Source organism: Moschus berezovskii, chromosome 1 (genome assembly GCF_049115385.1).
Source record: "Moschus berezovskii isolate FMDL1 chromosome 1, NW_MosBer_1.0, whole genome shotgun sequence".
In the NCBI taxonomy this organism is placed as follows: Eukaryota; Metazoa; Chordata; class Mammalia; order Artiodactyla; family Moschidae; genus Moschus; species Moschus berezovskii.
This window is the reverse complement of record NC_142460.1, coordinates 39,593,427-39,616,749: the sequence shown is the minus strand read 5'-3', so window position 1 is coordinate 39,616,749 and position 23,323 is coordinate 39,593,427. Positions and strand designations below refer to the sequence as shown.

Sequence of the window (23,323 nt, the reverse complement as noted above, 5' to 3'; positions counted from 1 at the left end):
TTACTGTAGAACTTGCAGATTTGAGCTGAGATGTCACCACATCTGCTTTGGAGCCAGTCGATGCCTACTCAAGAAATCATGGGGCCATAGGGAGAGCTGCAGAGATTATCTAAACGAAACATTGCATTTGAGCAGGTGATTCAGGAGTGAGAATATATCTATGAAGTTGCTTTTTTAAAGAAGTCTATTCAATACTCCTCTAATAATGTTTTGTCTCCCTAGCTCCCTTCTAACGTTTCTAAGTTTTGCTGCTTCTCTGACAAGTTTATTCATATCCTAACAGCTTGCCTGGCAGCAGGGTTCATGCCCTGTACTTGGGCTTTCTGGTCACGATGGTGACCGAAAGTAATGGAGAGGAGGAATAAGAGAGTGTGGAAATGCAAAGCTGTCTCTTGTTACATTTCATCGATCTCATTCTGGTGTCATTCAATTAAGACAGAAATGTGATGGATGGTCTCCACATAGATTCCTGGGTTGCTCTCCATCCTTTGCAGATAAAGCTTTTGTGTTTTATTTTTTGAGTGGGGGAGGGTGAGAAAAGGGCATGGGCAAGAGGGAGAAATCAAAGATGCTATGTGATCTGAATTACAAATCAATGTCTCTCCAAGGATGCTCCAAAATGTCAAACATACCATGTTTATATTTTCACTTCTTTTCTCATACACAGAGTACTTCTGTTGACATATAGGATAGGTTAAGAGAATGTAAAGTAGGGCTAGTTCTTGTTATAATTTTCAAAGACTGAAGAGCTATTATCATCCTCCTACCAGCTCAAGATAATTAAAAATGAGCCACATGGCAAAAGACTTGACAACTCATGTCATTTTTGAAGTTTGAGAAAGCGAAAAATTCTTTTTTCACTTTTTATAGGCCTGGGATTCTAGGTCATCCTTTTGGCAAATATATTTTAAAGCTTGTAAGATGCAAGTAGTACATATAGCTATCTTTTGGTTAATAAATAAGTCATTATGATCACCTATGCTACAAAGAAGTATGCTGTTGTGAGTTAGATATCAGAATTTAGTACAATATAAATTCTGATCCTTATCCTTGGTGACATGCTTTCCTTAACTGCATCACTCCCTTATATTTGCTGCCAGTGTTATAATGACAGTGATGATTGCTCATGGATGTGAGAATCTATAAAGACAATAACTCATGTATGTGCAGTGTTTTACTTTTTAAAAGAAATTAAAATAATTTGTGCAAACATATCACAAAAGCATGTTATGCTAAGTAAACTCCCTTGCTTCCTTCCAAAGTAATACCAGATTTCAAATGAGTATTCATGATTTTCTAATCAAGGTTACAGCTTCTGATAATTAATGCACACTGAAAGGCAGTGTAGAGTAAAAATATAGGCAAGAGTTTTAATATCAAATGAATATGTTAATGTCCAGGCTCCCCTATGTATTTGGTTTATGACCTTGGAAAATATACTTACATCTTCTAGTTTAAAACTTAATTACTTTATCTGAAAAATAATCAAACAGAATTGCATATTTAAGTGGACATAAATGCTTACTCTATGTTTGTCCTATGCATGTTTGGCACACAGGAGGTATTGCACAGGTTTACTTTCATTCTGAATCCCCCTTTATGATTTTGACACTGAGTAACGTGATCCTCTAATAAGCTTGCTCAGTCATTTGGGAAAGGAATGTAAGCTAAGAAAAATAATACAGTTGGATCCTATCACTTTGAGCCCAGTTTTTTTTTTTTTCCCCCTCAGATCCTAATTCATAGAAGCAAATTTGCCAGTCTGATATTTTATTAGAGGACTTACCAATCTTTCCTTATAAGCTTGTCCTAAAACTGTTGGTGAAAGGAACTCTGTATTAGGTCTTAATTCAATGTATTTATCAAAGAAGTTTTAACTATCCTGTTTTAAGTTAAAGAGGAGCAGTAAACTAAAGCAGCTATGTGCTAATTTTGTAAAGGTTAAGGGCACCCAGAAGTGATTTATTTGTGGATTTAAATTGACAGTTAAAATCATAACACACTCAGTAAGCTAAAGAACATAAAATCTTGTACTGCTGCACATGTGTAGCATGTACATAGGTGTTCGTAAAAGTTAAATGTATTTATGTGTGGTGGGATTTGACTCTCTTCATGATTCCTTCCTTCTGAGATCATGTGTGCTTAAATGGAGTGTTTAAAGAAAATTATCTTCATGAATCAAGGCTTACCTAAAGTACACATCAAAGTTCTATTGGCATCTATTCAAGAAATTGCATCTATGAAGGATAGATAGTAACAAATAGTTTTCCTCTATGAACAAAACATAATCAATAACTAGGGTCTTTTTGCTGAAAGACAGTTTTTATCCTAAACTTTGCATATTTTTTTTTTTTCAATTATTTGCTTTATGTGTGCAGTCTCTTAAATCCATTCTGAAATCTACCAGTGCTTAGCTTGAGGAAATAAAGAACTCACGAATTCCTACAGTCACACACAATCATTCCACACTCACTGAGCATTTCAAGGGAATATATGTATTTGTGTGTTTGGATGGGGGATTAATACAGTCAGTTAACTCATTTCATAGATGGTCTGAGACGTGCTTGTTGATGTCCTAGGGTGATGTTCATTTTCCAACCAAAGATAGGGATTGCCATGCTGTGTTTGGTCATTCTCAATCACCCTTTGAGGTATTTCAGCCCTAATATGGGGGTAGGGGGTGGAGTGCTTTTCTACTCTCTTGGGTCTAAGGAGGTGCTACTGTAAAGCAGCTTTCTAAGTTGCCCCACAGAAAATATTAGGTTGGCCAAAAAGTTCCCTTGGGGTTTTTGTACACTGTTACAGGAAAACTCAAACAAACGTTTTGGCCAACCCAGTATTTCGAAAGGTGGATTTTATAAAAAATTACAGGTAATCATTATTTATAGAAACAGCCCCCCAGACTGAGTTTTTACCTTCTGCATTATAACTTTCCTTGTTTGATTCCAGGAGAACATATCACCTAAGACTTGTGGCTATCTTAAATCCCTTTCACTGCTTTCAACACAATTTACAGGATAATTAAGCACTAGTTGCCAAGGACATTTTTTTTTCTTTAAAAATTCTTTTGCTGCCTTTAGCTAAATTGAATTCCTCCTTGTTGTTATTTACCTTCTACCTCTTTACAAGCTCTCTTTTTATTAGAAGGCGAGCATTGTGAAATTAAAGAAAACAACTGCAGATGATCAATGAATATCTGTTGCAGTAATCATGCTGATAATACTAACAGTGTCCTCAGGAAACGGAATGTTGCTGTATTGTCTCCATTCCTATTTTATGATCATTAAAGGAATTTCAAAGATGATGTTACCCTTAGTCCCCAGTTGTCCCTTCTTTTCAACATTTATTCTTAACACTACAGAAAAGGCATCTTCTCCACAAGCACTCAGTTTAAGCATCTGGCCTATATTTAATAATAAACTCATATGATGTTCTGGACATTTTGTTCATGTAGGGTATGACGATTTCAAATCAATAACTATATACAAGTTAGTATTAATGTTTATCATTTTGTGTCTATTGTTAGATTTTTTAGGATCTGACCAGTATCTCTCTGTTTTGGTCTTTCTTTAACAAGCAGTCCATTACCACATATTTCAAATAGATTGTTCTTTTCCAACTTAAAAGTCTTTCATAATAGCATTTTTGTTAATGTTCCAGACTAGACAACTCCAAATTGCTCTCCTCCAACTGAAATTCTGTTTCACTTAAATCCATTTTCTATATTGGCTCTTTCTCGTTTATTTTTCACACTTTACTCATCTTCTCTTCTCTAATTATGTTGGCAAATCTTTGGAATCATAAAATTAGAGTTTTAGTCTTGGCATGAACCCGAGGCCCACTAAGGTCATAATTACTCATATTAAAGAGAAAATTTAGAACATGTCCTTGCCTTGTGGGAAAAAAACTAGATGCCTTATTAAAGAATCAACTTCTTGTCTTGGAGTTTGTGGTGTACAGTTCTTCATATTTACCTTTCTGTCCATGGACCCTGGCACATAGGAGAGGGGTCAATGAATGCCTGTTGAAGTAACTATGAATCTTTATGTCATAGTTTGAAGATATTTTTAATACAAGATGAGTTAAATTTTAAACTTCCCAAATACAGATTTGCTAATAGTGCATATTTTCTGACCATGAACAGGAGTTTGAGTATTTTATAAGTATATCTTGATAATTCTTCATCAAGATTCTATTGCTCTAGGGGAAAGAATCAGGGCCTTATATTTCTGTTTGCCCTCAGACCATTTCTTGACAATTAGTATTAGAGTTGATATTTCCATGATTTTTATATTTGAAGATACAAGCTTGTTTGGTGAATAAGATTCTTTTTGAGAACTCCTAGTGGTTTGCTACACATGGAAATGTGGCAAACCATTTTGGAAGTAGAATTTCAAGAAATATTATGCTAAGAATATAAGATACACACCAAAATTGCACACATTAAAACATACTTGAGAAGAATAATGAAACTTTTTCATGTTGACATATCTTTTCACTGTACTCTCATCATGACCTTGTACCATCTCTCTCATCAAAATCCAATTTATCCCTGTGGGTTTTTCTGTTTTGCTTTGTTTTCAGTCACTAATGAGAATAATATCAGCTATTTGGCTGTCCACTTGAATTACTCAGATTAGTATTGAACAAGAGTTGTTTCTGACCACTAAGGCACAGCAAGCATTCTAAGTGATGGACTTGTAACAGATTGAATCAAAAGTGTGGGAAGGGAGAAGGAATTATCTAGGCAAGCTGATCAATGGGAATAGATGTAAAACAGAAATGGGACCATGCTGCTTTCCACTTGAGAATTGAGAAAAAAGAATGTTGGCGGTTTCTGTGCATAACTGGAGACATCTTAAAGTACAGCCATGTGCCTCTTACCTCATTTTTGTCATGTTAGATATTTCATGTCTTTTTTCCCCACCAGTGAAAAGTGAAGTGAAAGTTGCTCAGTTAGGTCCGACTCTTTGCGACCCCAATGACTACCCAAGGACTACACAGTCCATGGAATTCTCCAGGCAAGAATACTGGAGTGGGTAGCCTTTCCCTACTCCAGGGCATCTTCCCAACCCAGGAATTGAACCCAGGTCTCCTGCATTGCAGGCAGATTCTTTACCAGCTGAGCTACAAGGGAAATCCAAGAATACTGGAGTGGGTAGCCTATCCCTTCTCCAGCAGATCTTTCTGACCCAGGAATTGAACCAGGATCTCCTGCATTGCAGGCTAAACGAAAACTCACTCACTATTTTAGGCTGAACCTCGAAAAGGATCTGCACCTCACTTGGGCTTAAGTTTTCCAGGGTTCTGTTGTATTTGTTCAGAAAACATACTTGATCATTTTACCCAGAAGTGATAAAGCCCTCAAAGTTTAACTCTCACAAATTCAAGTTTATGAGACTTTTGGAGAGAAAAAAGCAAACTACCATGGATACATAGACACATATATTTTGTTTGCTGGTCAAAAAATTTTCTTCTCGGTATAATGGACAATTTAGGAGACCATATTAATGTTTATATACTGCTTATAAATTCTAAAATCAAAATAAATAGTGCACATTAACCCTAAAGACTATAGCAGATAATTATCATCTGAAGCTCCAATCAAGTGTCAGAGTTCTTAACTTGCTTTAGGAGGGGATTCCTTCAAATGGATTCTGTTATCATGTCGTTTTTTAGCATTCATGAAGATCATCACCATTTACAAACAAAATCATAGAAATGCTGAAATGCTAATGTAACTCAAAAATCGACAAAAATGACCTTAAAAAGTAAAGCTCTGAAGAACAAACCTGTCACCAACAAATCTAAGCCTTTCACTGGCATAGTTGTATATTTTGATTCTTTTTGTTTCTCTATTTGTCAGCTTTGGTTTAAATAAGTATGTTACCTAGCAAAGTTTCAAATCCCAAATAAAGTTGGATTAGATGATCTGTAATACTGCTGCCAAAGTTAGACATTTATAATTTCTCAAATATATGACAGAAGTCTCCAAACAACTATACTATTCTGTGTCCTTTCTGAATTTTGGAAAGTAGACTTTCTGAATTTTTTTTTTTTTAATCCGCAAAAATGAGTCAAAGGCCTCTTACGTAAGCATTATGCTCAGCAACAAGTGATTATGAGTTTACAAGACATCACTCTAACCTTCAGTTCAGTTCAGTTCAGTCGCTCAGTCTTGTCCGACTCTTTGCGACCCCATGAATCACAGCACGCCAGGCCTCCCTGTCCATCACCAACTCCCAGAGTTCACCCAAACTCATGTCCACAGAGTCAGTGATGCCATCCAGCCATCTCATTCTCTGTCGTCCCCGTCTCCTCCCACCCCCAATCCTTCCTAGCATCAGACTCTTTTCCAGTGAGTCAACTCGTCACATGAGGTGGCCAAAGTATTGGAGTTTCAGCTTTAGCATCAGTCCTTCTAATGAACACCCAGGACTGATCTCCTTTAGAATGGACTGGTTGGATTAAGCAGCTTTAAAGCAGTAAAAAAGCAATTTTTATAGGTAAATAGCTCTTAGAAACAAAAAGAAAACCAAAAACTCTAAGTTGGTTCTAAGTGCTCAAGATTGAAGATCAAGAATGGGTATAAATGATACCATTTTCAGACTCCAGGAAAGATCTGGGCTCTTCTTTATTTGACCTGGAGCACTCAGAGAAGGCTTTTAGATTAACTGTGTTTTGAGAATGGTTCTGACAGTATGTTAGAGGTAGAAAAGCCAACAACAATAACAACAACATTTCAGCAAACTCTGTTACTACTCCCAACCTCAGGGCTGTGGGAAACCACACATTTTACATGGAGAAAATGGACCCATTAATGATTGCCCATGGGCATCATAGAGCTGATCTATGATCACAAAGGAGATTAATATCCATTGTATATTCCTTTTCTGGCTGGACTTAATCATTGGTTTGATGATCTAAATCAAACTATGTGTCCTAATGAATAATTATGTAGGTATGATTATTCGTTGATGTAGGTAGACATAAAAATGGTAGAGACAATTTTGTATTGGTGGGTGAGTGGATATGTGTAGGAACATTTTTTTTCACTTCTTGCATAACTCTGTATATATCTGCCAAAACCTTTTAGGTGTTTTCAGACTGACTTGGAATGCTACAGTCTCAGAATGATGGAGAAACATGTATAATATGCCATAAGATATAATAATGTGTATGAAACACATTTGATTTCCCACTTATCCACTTCTAAACTCTGGCTCCTTTCTAGTTTTCCCTGTCTCAATAAATGGCACTAACATCCACCAAGACCTTCAAGTGTAAAGCCGAAGTATGATCTTGGCTTTCTGTCTTTTTCTGAGACCTGCATCTTTTCCATTAGCAATTCCTGCCAACTTGATTTCCAACTCTGTTCCTACACAACTACTTCCCTCTATGTCTAAGACCTCTACTTGTCCTGGAGCCACTGGTATTTCTTTTGGAGGTTGTCACAATACTCTCTCTATTTCTGTTTTCACTCTTTTCTCTCTAGAGTTAACTTTTTAGATGAGAGTCGAGATAATTTTTCAAAGACTTTCAAAGGCTTCTCAGGAAAAAAAAAAAAAAGAATCAAATCCCATCTCCTTGAACCTGCATTAGTAGACCTCTCCCTATATGCTGACTTCATCTCCTTCCACTCACCCACCTGTGTGTGCATCTTGTCCTAGTAATGCTGGCCTTCATGGAATTCCTCTAACATGTCATGATCCTTCACACAGTCGTCAAATGGCTTTCCACTTACTACATTCATTTCCTCAGAAAAACCTTCTCTGACCTCCCAACTGCTGTTTAAAACTCATTACTCTCTATTTCCTCACCCTAATTTGTTTTATGACATTCAGTTCAGTTCAGTTCAGTCGCTCAGTCATGTCTGACTCTTTGTGACCCCATGGACTGCAGCACGCCAGGCTTCCCTGTCCATCACCAACTCCCAGAGTTTACTCAAACTCATGTCCATCAAGTCGGTGATGCCATCCAACCATCTCATCCTCTGTTGTCCCCTTCTCTTCCTGCCCTCAATCTTTCCCAGTATCAGGGTCTTTTCCAATGAGTTAGTTCTTCGCATCAGGTGACCAAAGCATTGGAGTTTCAGCTTCAAGAGACTTCTGCAACACCACAATTCAAAAGCATCATCTTCAGCGCTCAGCTTTCTTTATAGTCCAACTCTCACATCCATACATGACTTCTGGAAAAACCACAGCTTTGACTAGACAGACCTTTGTTGGCAAAGTAATGTCTCTGCTTTTTAATATGCTGTCTAGGTTGGTCATAGCTTTTCTTTCAAAGAGCAAGTGTATTTTTAATTTCATGGCTGCAGTCACCATCTGCAGTGATTTTGGAGCCCCCCAAAATAAAGTGTCACTGTTTCCATTTTTTTCCCCATCCATTTGCCATGAAGTGAAGGGACTGGATGCCATGATTTTAATTTTCTGAATGTTGAGTTTTAAGCCAACTTTTTCACTCTTTTCTTTTACTTTCATCAAGAGGCTCTTTAGTTCTTCTTTGCTTTCTGCCATAAGGGTGGTGTCATTTGCATATCTGAGATTATTGATACTTCTCCCGGCAATCTTGATTCTAGCTTGTGCTTCATCCAGCCTAGCATTTCACATGATGTAAGTTAAATAAGCAGGGTGACAATATACAGCCTTGTAAGTTAAATAAGAGGGGTGACAATATACAGCCTTGACATACTCCTTTCCCACCTTGGAACCATTTTGACATTAGTACTTGCCAATACCTAGACTCACGTTCTATGTTTGATTATTGTCTTTTTCCTCCATGTAAGCTCCAGAAAAGCAAATAAGGTCTCTGCTCATCTCTAGTATCTGGGAGAATTCCAGGCACATAAGGATTATTCTGTTAGTACTTATTGAAAAAATGTATTAAAGAAACTGGAACATAGTTTGGAAGACTATGTAAATGAGAAAATTTTCTGTAGCCAAGAATAATTTGGTAGAAAGGATTAGAGGTAATGAGCATTATAAACACTATCGTTGGCTAATATAGATGATACTGATAATTGTAACAGCAATGATGTTGATGATAATTATAAGAATAATATGAAAGTTCCCTGAATTCAGGTCAGAGTTCTTCACCAAAAAACAAAAATACATACCCTTCAGTTATTACCAGGACTTCTATTAGAAAATTGAACATACACCCTTGAGAACTAGAATAAGAACCATAGCTTAAAGAGTTTAAACTCGTATAGGAGAAAACAATGAAAACTACTCAGGAAAGAACAGTCTCATTTTGGAAAAGAAACCGATCCAATAATTTAATGTATCTTTTTATTACTTCAAGCCAGAGTGTATATGTTTAATTCATAGAATAATTATGATTATTTTGATTATGATTATACATAAGAATAATTCGTAAAAGCAGTTCTTCATTGCTTTTATGTTGAAATACACTTAGATGAAAATTGTACTCCTATCAGGTAAATTGGATTAAAACACACACACAGTAAGGATTTCAGTATTGAAAGAATTTTCCGTACAATATATTAAAGTTCATTAACTAGATTAATCCCCACTCGCGCTTTGTGTGAATTATAAAAAGGTAACTTTCCTCTGGGCAGGTACCACATGCACATTTGCTGGTGTGATTGGGCTTGTGCTTATGGTTCGGTGAGCAGGGTATGAGCTGGATTTCAGCCTCACCTTGCTAGCTGGTGTCCCTTCTAGAGAGCACCCAAACAAGGACAGGCAGGGGCCTGGTAAATATTAGATAGTGAATGTGATGACAAAACAGGATTCTGAAGAGGATGAACTGAAGAAAGGCCCGCGGTTTCAGCTCAGTTATGCTTTCCTTCAGATGGAAGCTTGAGCAGTATGCTGAATAAATGAGACGTATGGTTTCTATCACAGAAAAACCGTTATAACCCTGTCACGTTTAATCATAGCTCACCGATTATTGTTGCTTCAAATTTCAATAAGGTGCAACATTTCATTGTAGTTCACTGATGATTGTTCATTTAAATTCTAAAATATTACTATTGTCCAAGTATCATGTTTGTGAATATTTTAAGTCTAAGAAGATATTTGGGTAAAGTTGTTGTGGTAAGGAGGTCAGGGTAGGGAAAGGAGGAGTTGATCAGGAACTGAACTTGAGTCATCCTTCTGCTTAGAGAGCAACCTCAATGCTAGATTTTATTCTATTGGTCTTTATTGAGCACCCGCCTCTCTGATGGAGAATATGGTTGTCAAAAATTTCAGACTACTGGAAAGCAACACATGGGAGCACAGTATCAGTGTGTATATCAACTTACAGTCATATTGATGCCTTAACAAGGAAGGCAGGTCAAAGGAAGAAAAGTCTACATTCTAACAGGTGGATCAGAGAAGCTTCATGGGTGAAGCAGTCTTTTATCGGGAACCCTTCAATGGCAAGACCACTCTGTCATGTTAATGTTACATCCTAGTTGTCTGTGTTAAGGCTGGTCCTTTGAACAACTGAAAAAGCAAAAAATTTCAGCTGAAGGGAATGAACATGAATGAATGGATGGTTGGAAAAACAAAGGCAGAGCCTCTTCAAGGGACAGTAGACAATTCCTTTTGGCAGGAGGGCAGGGAACATACATGGAAAGAAGGGGATGGCTTGAACTCGATAAGATACAAAGGAGTCGTGATGTAGACCAATTCTATAGGAGTTTGCATTTCTGTTTTCCTTTTTTTTTTCAAAGTAATATGTTTTCCTTGAAGACTTTTGAATATGACCAGATCTATCTATAATTTATAGTGAATGTTTTGTCTTATGTGTGTAGAATGGATCATTTGAGTGAGGGAAAGTGAGGATGGTATTTAGAAGAAAATTTGTATTTAAAAATTAATCAGTGTTTAACTGTTCTGGGTCTTCTTTGTTGTGCCTTCCCTAGTTACAGAGTGTGGGCTCAGCAGTTACAGGCCTTCCCTAGTTACAGAGGGCGGGCTCAGAAGTTGTGGTGCATGGGCTTCGATGCTCCACAACATGTGGGATCTTGCTAGAACAGGGATCAAACCAGGGTCCCCTGTATTGGTAGATGGATCCTTAACCACAGGACCTCCAGGGAGGTATTAAAAGATTCTTGTGTAAAATCTAACGACTTCACAAAGATAAGGAAGATCAAGGCTTGGCCTGCTATAGGAACTGTTCAGATGAAAGCAAAATGGGAGAAGGAAGAGTTAAAGAGGACTCTAAAGTTTTATCCCTGAGTTAACAGAAAAATGATTTTGTGAAGAACAGATTGGATAAAGCCAAAAGACATCCTTGAATTCAGGGAATTTATAAAATATATTTATTCTTAAGAACATGGGCAAGAAGATCTATACTGTTGAGCAAATTGGCCTTTAGATTTATGGTGGGTTCTTAACTCCTTTACAGTTCTTTAAGACAATATTAATTTCTGTTTATTCATTAAGTGTCTAGACATATAGTCATCTATTTATTCACATATTCCTGTTTTATTTTATTTCAGATGATTTAAACAGATTTGATTTGCAAATGTAAATGAACTCATGTATTTAATCAAGAATGTGTAAAGACATAATACTGAATTAAAGCCCTTTAATGCTGATGTTTAAATATCTGTCTTTTTCAGATATCCTGTATATATATTACCCTTTAACTCTGCTCTGGCAATGATGATTTGCTTTTTAGCATTTTTTATTTTGTATTGCGGAGAAGGCAATGGCACCCCACTCCAGTACTCTTGCCGGGAAAATCCCATGGATGGGAGGAGCCTGGTAGGCTGCAGTCCATGGGATCGCTAAGAGTTGGACACGACTGAGAGACTTCACTTTCACTTTTCACTTTCATGCATTGGAGAAGGAAATGGCAACCCACTCCAGTGTTCTTGCCTGGAGAATCCCAGGGACGGGGGAGCCTGGTGGGCTACCGTCTAGGGGTCGCACAGAGTCAGACGTGACTGAAGCGACTTAGCAGCAGCAGCAGCAGCATCAGCATTTTGTATTGGGTGTAGCCAATTAACAATGTTGTGATAATTTCAGGTGAACAGAGAAGGGACTTAGCCGTACATATACAAGTATTCATTCTCCCCCAAACTCCCCTCCCACATGTGCTCCATATAACATTGAGCAGAGTTCTCTGTCCTATATAGTAAGGCCTTGTTGGTTATCCACTTTAAATAAAGCAATTTAACTTTTTAAGACAAGTTTAAACCTACATAATGGGTTTCCCTGGTGGCTCAGATGATAAAGAATTTTCCTGAGATGTGGGAGACCTGGGTTTGATCCCCAGATTGGGAAGATCCTCTGGAGAAGGGAATGGCTCTCTACTTCAGTGTTCTTGCCTGGAAAATTCCATGGACAGAGGAGCCTGGCGGGCTATAGTCCATGGGGTTGCAGAGGCAGACACAACTGAGCCACTAACACACACACACCCCTACATAATTGCTACAGAATAGTACATAGATTTTCCATATATCCTTGACCCTGCTTCCTCTAACTAACATTAATGTCTTATATATCTGGAGTTCAATTATCAAAACCAAGAAATTAACATTTGTATTGATGATTGATTTTAATGCTATCAGTCTCTCAATAATTTTTATAAAAAAGTAAAATTATGTAGAAATAATATTATAGCCTATTATTTATGTGCTCTGAATACTATTTTAAACTTTTAACAATGGGAACCAATATGATGAACTATACACTGTTAGCCAATATTTATGAACATAACCTACCATAAATGATCTTAACACTCTATTACGGACACCATTTATGATATTTATTTAGGGTTCCAGCAAACAATTTTGACCTAATGAAGCTGACATGTTGCTATTGTTGTTGTTGATTCACTAAGTTGTTTCTAACACTCTGCAACCCTCCAGGCTCCTCTGTCCGTGGGATTTCGCAGGCAAGTATACTGGGTGGGTTGCCATCTTCTTCTCCAGGGGATCTTTTCGACTCTGGGATTGAACCTGTGTCTCCTGCATTTGGATGTGGACTCTTTACCACTGAGCCACCAGGGAAACCCCTTTCACTGACATAAATGTTTACAAATAACAGAAGTTTACAAACAAAAACAAAGTTAAAAAAAGAAAAAAGAAAACTCTGGGTACTGTTGGATATAAAATGTCAAGTTTAAGAGTGACAGAGAACACCATCAAGGAGATGGTTTAAACAGTGGAAACACACAGTGGGCAATTAAGGATTTATGGAAATTATGCAGCATTATTAAGGGCATTATTCATATCTCTGGAGCTTACGAGAAGTGGCCAGCAATTTGCAGGGGGAGGGAAATGAGATTTATATTTGGTGAGGACTTTTATATTCCTCTAGTAGAATTTTATGAGGGTCTGACTTTTTGGCCTGGAATCAACCTTCTCCAGTAGAAATACTTCCAGTCTTATTTCAGCACCCACCCTTGTTAAATACCCTCACCCACCCAATAGCTCAAGCCAAAAACCCAAAAGTCACCCTGGACTTCTCTCTTTATAATTCCCTAAGTCTGATTCATCAATGAGTGCTATTACTTCTACCTCATAAATGTGTCTTTAAACCATCTTATTCTGTTCATCTCAATTGCTACCACCCCAGAATGTGGTTCTGTCCTCTTATACCAGAGTTATTGCGATAGCACCCTGACTGTTCTTGAAATTTATCCTCATCCCTCTCTAACCTCTTCCCCATAATCAAGCTGGATTTGTAGTTTTAAATCATAAATCTCATTATGTCATGCTTTCCTTAAGATTTTCAGTCTTTCCATTGCACAGAGATTGAAAGACCTAAAACACATCCAGAAATGGAATACTATTCAATGCTAAAGTGAAACGAGCTATTAAGTCATAAAAAGATATGGAGGAACCTTAAATGAATATTACTAAGTGAAAGAAGCCAATCTACAAAGGTTATATGCTGTATGATTTCCACTTCATGGTGTTCTGGAGAATATTAAGATAAAGAAACAGCAAATAAAAAAAAAAAAAAAAGGTTGCCAGAGGCTGGGTGTAAATAGATGGAGCACAGAGGATTTTAGAGTAGTAAAACTCTTCTGTATTTTGATATTATGGTATATATAATAATATAATATATGACATATAATAATATGTTGTTGTTTAGTCACTTAAGTCATGTCCAACTCTTTTGTGATCCCATGGACTGTAGCCCACCAGTGTCCTCTGTCCATAATATTTCACAGGCAAGAATACTGGAGTGGGTTGCCATTTTCTTCTCCAGGGGATTTTCTCAACTCAAGGATCAAACCTGCATCTCTTGTATTGGCAGGTTGATTCTTTTACTACTGAACCACCATTATGTTACATACTGTAGTATCACACAGTATAAGGGCTTCCCTGGTGGCTCAGTCGGTAAAGAATCTGCCTGCAGTGTGGGAGAACTGGGTTGAACTCTGGATTGGGAAGATCTCCTGGAGAAGGGAATGACAACCCACTCCAGTATTCTTGCCTGGAGAATCCCCATGGACAGAGAAGCTTGGTGGACTACAGTCCCTGGGGTCACAAAGACTTGGACATGACTGAGCGACTAAGCACAGCATGGTATCACACATATACTATATATATCATGTGTATCATATCATTTCAGTGGTGGATAAATATTTTTATATGTTTCTCCAAAGCCACAGAATGCTCAACACAAAGAGTGAATCTTAGCGAACTTCCAGTCTAATAATCTGTCAGTGTAGGTCCATCAATTGTAAAATGTGTACCACTCTGGTGAGTGAGGTTGATAATGAGGGAAGTATGAATGTAGGGGCAGACATATTGAGAAAACTCTGTACCCTCCACTCAATTTTGCTGTGAATCTGTAACTGCTCTAATAGATTATTATTTTTTTTAATGTCCTAGAGGCATTGCATCAATTGTCTGCTGCCTATCCATCTAAACTCATCTCTCCTTTTGCCCAGAAGAGATCTGCTGTAGGTAAGATGTCCATGGCCCAGGAAGCAAAAGGGAAAATCTTCTCTTCTTCCCCACCTAGGGCTTACATAGCTCCTTCAGCATCTTTCTAAAGGCAGTTTCTAAAACAGGAACAAAGTTGCAGTAGGGAAGATCACAAGAATCAGAAAGTTCTCGTTTGACTGCTATTGTCTTAAAGTGACTTCCTACTATCTAAGATGGATAGTTGTCATAAGCTCTTAGGGTGCTTTTAGATGTACATAACGGTCTCCACTGTGGCCATTTAATTGAATTTCCTGTGCATGGACTAATACATTTTTTTCTCTTAGCTGTGCCAATATCAGCTTGCATTTTGGGGGGATCTTTTCCACACAAACTCTCTCATGGCTTCCAACATTCTTCCAGGTGCTTCTGTAGGCAGCTGTTCTTCATTGTTCCATGGGTCATTCTCATGCATTTTTTGCAAGAACGAACGCTGGAAAGTCAAGCACATGTCAACATTATAGGAAGCTCTCCTTTAATCTGACACTAAAGCAACTAGCTCATCCACGTGTGTCATTTATATTGTCCAGGCAGGAGTCAAAGACAATTGAGTTCTGTCTCCCAACTTCAACTCTCCAGGTGTTCCTCAAAAACTCCATCACTAAAATTGATTGGAGGGGTAGACACAATGCTCCTGAAACAAATCTTCCAAAAACCCTCTCAGAACTCCAAGCCTTTTCTGTGTGTACCGAGTCAACTACTTTGATATTCTGTAAGGAGTTCTGTCTCACAACTCGCTTTGTAATCTACTATCTCATATGTAGTTACCCCAGTAAAAACCTTTTAACATAGTGCACTGATATTTATATAAAATAGATAACATCTTCTATAAGGGGACAAGTCTAACTCTCTGGTTTTTAATTTGTCAAATTGGTTTTTAAAAGGCATTTTAGTACGTAAAGGGAAGTATAGATGACTCTTATAAAAAAATTTTAATGCAAGCCAAAATACTGAATGCATTTATAAAACTGCACTCAACATTAAGTGAAAAATTCTACAAATAAGTGTATTAAGCATTCTTTGTGGCCTTAGTTTCATCTTTTATGTGGTTAAATATAAATCTCCAGGAAGGGATGAATCTAGTTATTATTCTTTTAAGAGGTGAAAGATATTTGTTTGGTAAGAAATTCACTAAAGGGAAGCTCCAATTAAAAATGTCTACTGCAGCACTTCCATGGTAATTTTAAAGCATATTGCTATTAATCATGTATTTTAATATCTAGAATTTACAGTCCTGTAATCATTTGTCTTTAAGGGGCTGAAAAAGTATAATAAAACTTGTGATTAAGTATCTCAGTAGGCAGAAACACCTTGTAATTTAGCTTAATAGTAGTGTTTTATTAATTTCAAAGTTGTGATTTTGGTCATAGATTACTAATATTGATTCCAACTGCTTATCTAATTTTTGGAGCTCCTTTTGGTTTTAATGAACATATTTTATCTTCATTTAATAGATCTAATCAGTTAAAAATTCTTAAAACTGAAATGATATTTTAATTCAAAATTCCTGGTTATTGTTCAGTGGAAAATAGTATCATATTTATTTGTAACATCAAAAGTAATATGTGTTTATTCAATTCATTAGTTGTTAATAAACCTAAAATACCTGATTAAATCTTTTCAATGTGTTGTGATGCCCTTAAACTTTTCAACTGAATATTTAAATAGCTGATATGGTTAAATATAAAATAATCTCATGACTAGTCAAAGGATACATAGGATGCAGCCATTCTTGGTAGAAAATGTTACCTATTTTGACTTCTAGGAGCAAGTACCTCACCTGAGGGCTGAAGCAACCCACATAAGCATTTAATTTTAGGCAGATATTTGTTTAATTAGCTCCAGGGAACAAAAACCATAAACTAATATCCCAAGTGTGCAGTTTTTCAGTTAAGAAGATTTAGTAAGCCTGAATTATTCCCCAGATGATACAGGATTATTTTTTTATGTTGTTAACAACCACTGCTTAATATATTAAGTCATAACTTGATGGTCCCAGAATTCACAGATGTTAAAAAGTTTTCATATCTATCGTCTCATTCCTGAGAGATTCTATCTCAGGAGGCTCCCGCTACCCTGGAAATAAGATCCAAACTCCTCCCCACAGGCCTGTGAGTCCTTGAGTGGTGAGTTCCTGCTCCTGCATCCCAGCTGGCCTCAAGTCGGTCTTCCTCTGACCTCTGGCTGTGTTCTACCAGCCCTGATCTCCATATATTGCTTCCAATATGCTGGGTGTCTTCCTGCCTTGGGTCCCTCACATTCTAGTGGAGAAACCAAATGCTGTTTTCCATGGCTTGGTCATTCTCATTTTTAAAATCTCATTTCACCCTTTGCCTCTGGAGACCTTTCCCCTTGGCCTTTCCCAACTACCTTCTCTATGTAGAAGGGCTTCCCAGGTGGCTCCATGCTAAGGAATCCACCTGCCAATGCAGGAGACACAGGAGATGTGGATTAGATCCCTGGGTTGGGAAGAGTCCCTGGGGTAGAAAATGGCAACCCACTCCAGTATTCTTGGCTGGAAAATCCTGAACTCTCTCCTTTTCAGTCTCCTTACATAGCACATAATCACTTTTTAGAAATTTGTAATTACGTATTTAGCATCCAGAACATTGCTGAATAGATATGCAACAAATATTTGTTGAATGGACAATGTCCTCAAAACCTAGAAAGGCACAAAGGCAATTAAAACATGTTAGTTGGCTGAATTAGTGGATTTAAGACTTGATATAAAATATTGTCAGTATCTATTTCACTTTATATATTATCTCCAAAATGATTGTTTTGACAACAGACCTTTATTAAATGATCCACAACCCCAGAGAACAGTTGCCAGTTTATTGCAAGTTTTCAAGGCTTATCATATTAATCTTTTAAATTATATATAACATTTTTGGTCAGGAGTTTCCCTGGTGGCTCACACAGTAAAACATCTGACTGCAATTCAGGAGACCCAGGTTCGATCCCTGGGTTGAGAAGATCTTCTGGAGGAGGGCATGGCAACCCACTCCAGTATTCTTGCCTGGAGAATTCCATGGACAGAGGAGCCTGGTGAGCCCCAGTCCATGGGGTCACAAACAGTAGAACATGACTGAGCGATTAACATTTCATTTTCATTTTTTTTTTTTTTTGGTCTGAATGGAAGAAATAACAATTTATGCAAATACTGTCATGTTCAAAATTCTTAATCAGCTTTTGAAAGGAAAATATAGGTGGAAATGTCAGGGTTTTTTTGTTTTTTTCCATTTTTAAAACAGTGCTTCATAGTCAAATACATACAATTGAGGTATTGTGACTTTTGATAGCAAAGACTATAATACTCCAAATATCTCAATTTTATTTTTCAAATTAGGTAGAAATTGAGAAGTGTGAGCCAGGACACTGGGCACCTAGAAACAGATTAGAAGTTGAGACTTTACTCTCAGAAATCATATTGGCTGAGACATTTTCTCCTAAAGTCAGAATGACACATATTTTCTTTGATTAGAGAACGGGTATAGCCAACAGACTGCATTGCATCTACAGTCCAGACCAACAATGAAAGCACATAAAGTTTTCATTGCCCACTTAGGAAACATTATATTTTTCTATAATATGATAAATTTATCAGTTTTAGTTCATAATTTTTTTTTTCAAAATGTGATTTAGCCAGTGGAAAAGTAACGGTAAATTATATTACTTAGATTTCTTTAAAATCTCTTCAATAAAGAAAGTATCATTGGACATACAAAAGCTGAACTTCCATGGACAAATTTTAATGTAAAAAAGGAAAAATAAATTACACACTTTAGCCCCATTTGTTTTTCAAATGTTTAAGAAAAATAAAGAAACTAAGAAAATATAGTTAGTGATTCTGATCTTCCTTTAGGAAACCCTGCATTCCAGACAAACTTGGATAGAAAGTGAAAGATGAGCCCATTTGTGAATTGAATATGAAAGTTAAAATATTAAAACTTGAATTGAATATAAAATTTAAAATATTAAATACTATTTTATGGATGCAACTTTAAAAGCCATAGTTTTTATGTACACCCTGTGTGATTTCTTAGGAACATTTAAAAATAACATGTGAATTAAAATCAAAGCTAATAAGCATATACAGATCAACCCACAGGTGTTTTTAGTTTGTTTGTGTGCATTTATTTATTTTTAAATTATTGGAGTATAGTTGTTTACAATGTTGTGTTATTTTCTACTGTACAGCAAGGTGAATCGACTGTGTGTGTGTATGTTTGTATGTGTTCAGTTGCTCATTCATGGCCCCATGGACTTTAGACCACCAGGCTCCTCTGCCCATAGAATCTTCCAGACAAGAATACTGGAGTGGGTTGCCATTGCCTCCTCCAGGAAATCTTCTCGACCCAGGGATCTAACCCGTGTTCCTTGTGTCTCCTGCATTGGCAGGTGGATTCTTTACCACTAGCATCATCTGGGAATTAGCTATATGTATACATATATCCTGGAGAAGGAAATGGCAACCCAATCCAGTCCTCTTGCCTGGAAACTCTCATGGACGGAGGAACCTGGTATGCTGCAGTCCATGGGGTCGCTAAGAGTCACTTCACTTTCACGTTTCACTTTCATGCATTGGAGAAGGAAATGGCAACCCACTCCAGTGTTCTTGCCTGGAGAATCCCAGGGACGGGGGAGCCTGGTGGGCTGCCGTCTATGGGGGTGCACAGAGTCGGACACGACTGTAGTGAGTTAGCAGTGGCAGCAGTAGCAGCAGCATACAGCCCCTCTTTTTTGGATTTCCTTCCCAATTAAGTCACCACAGATCACCAACTAGAGTTCTCAGTGCTGTACAGTAGTTCTCTTTGGTTATGCGTTTTATACATATCATCAATAGTGCATATATGACTTACCTTCATTTAAACATAAAGTAATTCTTATCTTCTTTTTGTGTTTTAGCCCATTTGCTTGAAATGTCTTTTCTAGTTTTTAAGAAATGGTATTATGAATGGCTCAAGCTAACCTTCACTCTAAAATGAATCTGTGTGCCCTAGTCCCTTCTGCTTAGTCTACCTAACTTTTCCCTTCTTGTTTTGAATTTACTCCAACTTCATGTGGGTACAGAGCATGATTTTTGCAAATCATCTTTGGCTATGTTTCCTGCTCAGTCTGAAAAAGGTAGTCTAGCAGGCAGATAAGAAAGAACAGGAATAGAATTAGATGCTTTCAGTTGCAAAGGCCATAAAACACAAGAAAGCACAAGTCAACAGTAACCCCACTCAAGGCTGTTATGATGATCAGAAATTGAGTTCTGTGTTGAAGAATGTCTCCTAGGTAGTGACAGTCTGTCTAGAGACTTTAACCTTGGGTTCATTGGCCTAAACTTGTTTATGAAAGAAATATAGCACAAAAGATTTCCCTTTCTGGTCAGAAACATTTTATTGCTGTTGCTGTTTTTGTTCAGTTGCTCAGTCAGTCATATATGACTCTTTGTGACCTCTTGGACAGAAATATGTAGGACCCCTTAAAACATACAAGAGTATCTTGATATCTCAGATTTTATTTACAGTCTGTGTTTGAGGAAAGCCCAGGTCTAGGAACTACTTTCTATCATTAGAAAGGGAATTTTATTAAACAATAGTGACAATAAAATAATCACTGACTACTGACAGAGGAGCATGTCCTCATAATATTTTGCAGAAAGAAAATTATTGAAACAAAATTTGAGCTGTTTTTTTAAGTGGAGAAAGCTTTCCCAAAGTCCAGAATTTCATGGTCATGTGATTTGCATAAATGACATAGTGTTTTGATTAAGAAAACCCAAATTATTTGATTTAAATTCGAGTTATCCCTTTTATATGGAATGGACAGAATATATTCGAATAACAAATATATTTTTTAAATTATATCTGAGACAATTGTAAATAGTGCCCTTCTTGAAGGCTTTCATTTATTCTATGTTTGAGGAAATCGGGAGATATGTAAATTGCAATGCTTGAAATCGAGATGTAAAAGGAAACTATTCTCATTTATAAAATAAAGGAAAGATAATTTATTCAACTACCATTAATGTTGCTGTACAGGGTTTTATCTTGTGCTTTCAAATAATTTATGAAGTAAAGATTATCTTAGTTTTGATATTTAAAAATGATTGACATGATGGTTCTGTTATGTGTAAATGGATTGCACAATGGACATATTTCTTTTGTTTACTGAGCTGTGCTTTGTGCAAGAGAACTCCTAAAAGCAAATATTTTGATAATTTTGAGGATATGATAAAGTTTGTAAGAATTAAGTCTTTTTTTGAGAGATGAGAGGAACCATTTGTAATAAGGATCTCATATATGAATTTCAAGGTAGAATTTTTATTGTGAATAATTTTGGGGGAATATTAAAGTGGTTATATAATAATTTTTTGCTCATATTAGAATCAGTGAAAGAGAATCGCTCTTGTAAGGTTTTCACTGTTTAAAATAATGATATTTTAATGCAACTTTGTCAAAGACTATACTATTAATTTTTCTTGGATCCTATGTTGCAATATCAGTTTAGGCTTGTTTGCTTTAAATGACCATGTACACTAATTAGAAAGAAAACAATTCACCAGGAGCTATATCAAATACAGCCTGCAGATGGTATGAGCTTTTTTCAAGGATCCATATTGTCCTTGGACTTGGCTGTTGTATTATACTTTAAATGGAATTGATTGTGTGGTTGTAATGAAAGTAACAGATTGATTTCTATCCAGTGTTGCAAAGAGTAAATAGAAAAATGTTCCTGTCTTGACCTGCATTCATAACCGATGGGATTTGTTGGCTTTGGATCCAATCCTTAATGAGATAAGATGCAAATGTAATAAACCTGCCTTCAAAGTTTAAGAATCTTTTCAATGCTCATCAAAGATGTTTCTTTTTGCATTTAGATGTGTTGTATTGATTATATCACAATCACCTAGGATATGTTACTTTCTTTAAATGCTATTCATAATTTATAGTGTAATTAGCATTCATATTTGCCTTTATAAACATACTAAGATTATTGAAGTGTGGGTTATAACATAGTGGTATACTTTTTAATTGTCCTTAAAATTGAATTACTTGGTTATTTAAGTGTGTGATGATAGTTTAACCTTGGATTTAACTGATTTTTTTTAATAAATATTTTTGTCTGTGGAGTAAATTTTTATATTCTAATATATTAGGTAAGGTGTAATATTAGTATATTTTAGTAATCCATCGTAATAGTATGTTTTCTGAAGGACTATTCCTGCTGAATATTCATTCAGAATTATCACTGTATTATTTATTAAGATGAAATGCTTGTTTCCAAGAGTGAGCTCTTAGTCTCTTCCCCTCATTCTTTCCTTGATAATTTAGAGAATAAGCAAATATATGTGCTATAACTTTTACTCTTGTAGCCAGGATTTTATGAGACTTTTCCCCTATTCATCCTCCATAAATAAAACTCAGGCCCACAAAACATGGAATTGAAAATATGAAGCTCAGTTAGGAACTTCACTTTGCTATAAATGAAGGAGTGCAAAAAAAAAAAAAAAGAGGAAAAAAGTAACAATTCATTTCTAAGCAACAGTTTCTTCACAAATTATGTGGCTTTGTTTTTTGGATTTGTTTTATGTTTTGGGTAAAACAGTTTAGTGTAATGATGCTTAGATGAGACAAAACAAAACAAAATTAAAAAAAAAAAAAAAACAGCTAACACATTTGACTGCCGATGTTTCTCAGTTGTAGCTTCCAAGAGCTCTCTCTGTTTTTCCTAGCCCACTTGATACCCTGCAGGTTGTGGCAGACAATTCACAGGAAAAGCTTAGACATCGGGCTTGCACGCTTCTTGACTCCATTTTAAACCTTTTGTTCACACCAGGGTGGCATTTTTTCACACTGCATGTGGCAGTTTTGACTCCTATCCAACTTGTCTTATAAAATCAAAGTCTGTGATTTTTTTTTTTTTTACATTCACAGGGCTGCTTCCTGAACTGCTACTGCTGTTTGTGTCTTTCCTAGTGATTGGCTCAGAAGTTTGCAACAAAATGTGTTTTAGGGAGGGGGAGGAAGAAGAAAGCAATATGAAAAATGTCCTGGCCTAAAACACAGGAAATACATTTTGAGTGAGACAGAGGTTGACTCTGCAGAGACTGTACGTGAAAATCAAATACGCTTCCCACTATGTTCATTATTTTTGTGCAGTACTCTGTTGAATATACAGGTTAATTAAAAATGTATTTAATGATATCACTTTCAGGTTGCAAATGACATTTTTTAAAGAACTATCACGTGATAACAAAAGAAAAATCTCATTCTCGAATGAATATAATTATTTTCTCATATTATTTTATAATACTCAATGAGTGCAAATGAATTTTACTTTAAAATGTGATCATTCAACATACCTCACTATTTGATTTTAAGTTCAATCATGAATAAAATTAAACTTCTTTAAAAACATTATACT

At 36.4% G+C, this 23,323-nt stretch overlaps 1 protein-coding gene across 1 annotated transcript in view; it reads left to right on the top strand.

Annotated features, from left to right (window-relative positions):
• Positions 1-23,141, top strand: part of LOC148778715 (uncharacterized) — a 289,655-nt gene extending 266,514 nt beyond the window's left edge. Inside the window, exon 4 of the mRNA XM_088836099.1 lies at positions 22,834-23,141. Within this exon, the coding sequence (XP_088692225.1) occupies positions 22,834-22,958 (125 nt within the window). The 3' untranslated portion in view covers positions 22,959-23,141. The remainder of the gene's footprint in view (positions 1-22,833) is intronic.
• Positions 23,142-23,323: the final 182 nt, after the last annotated feature.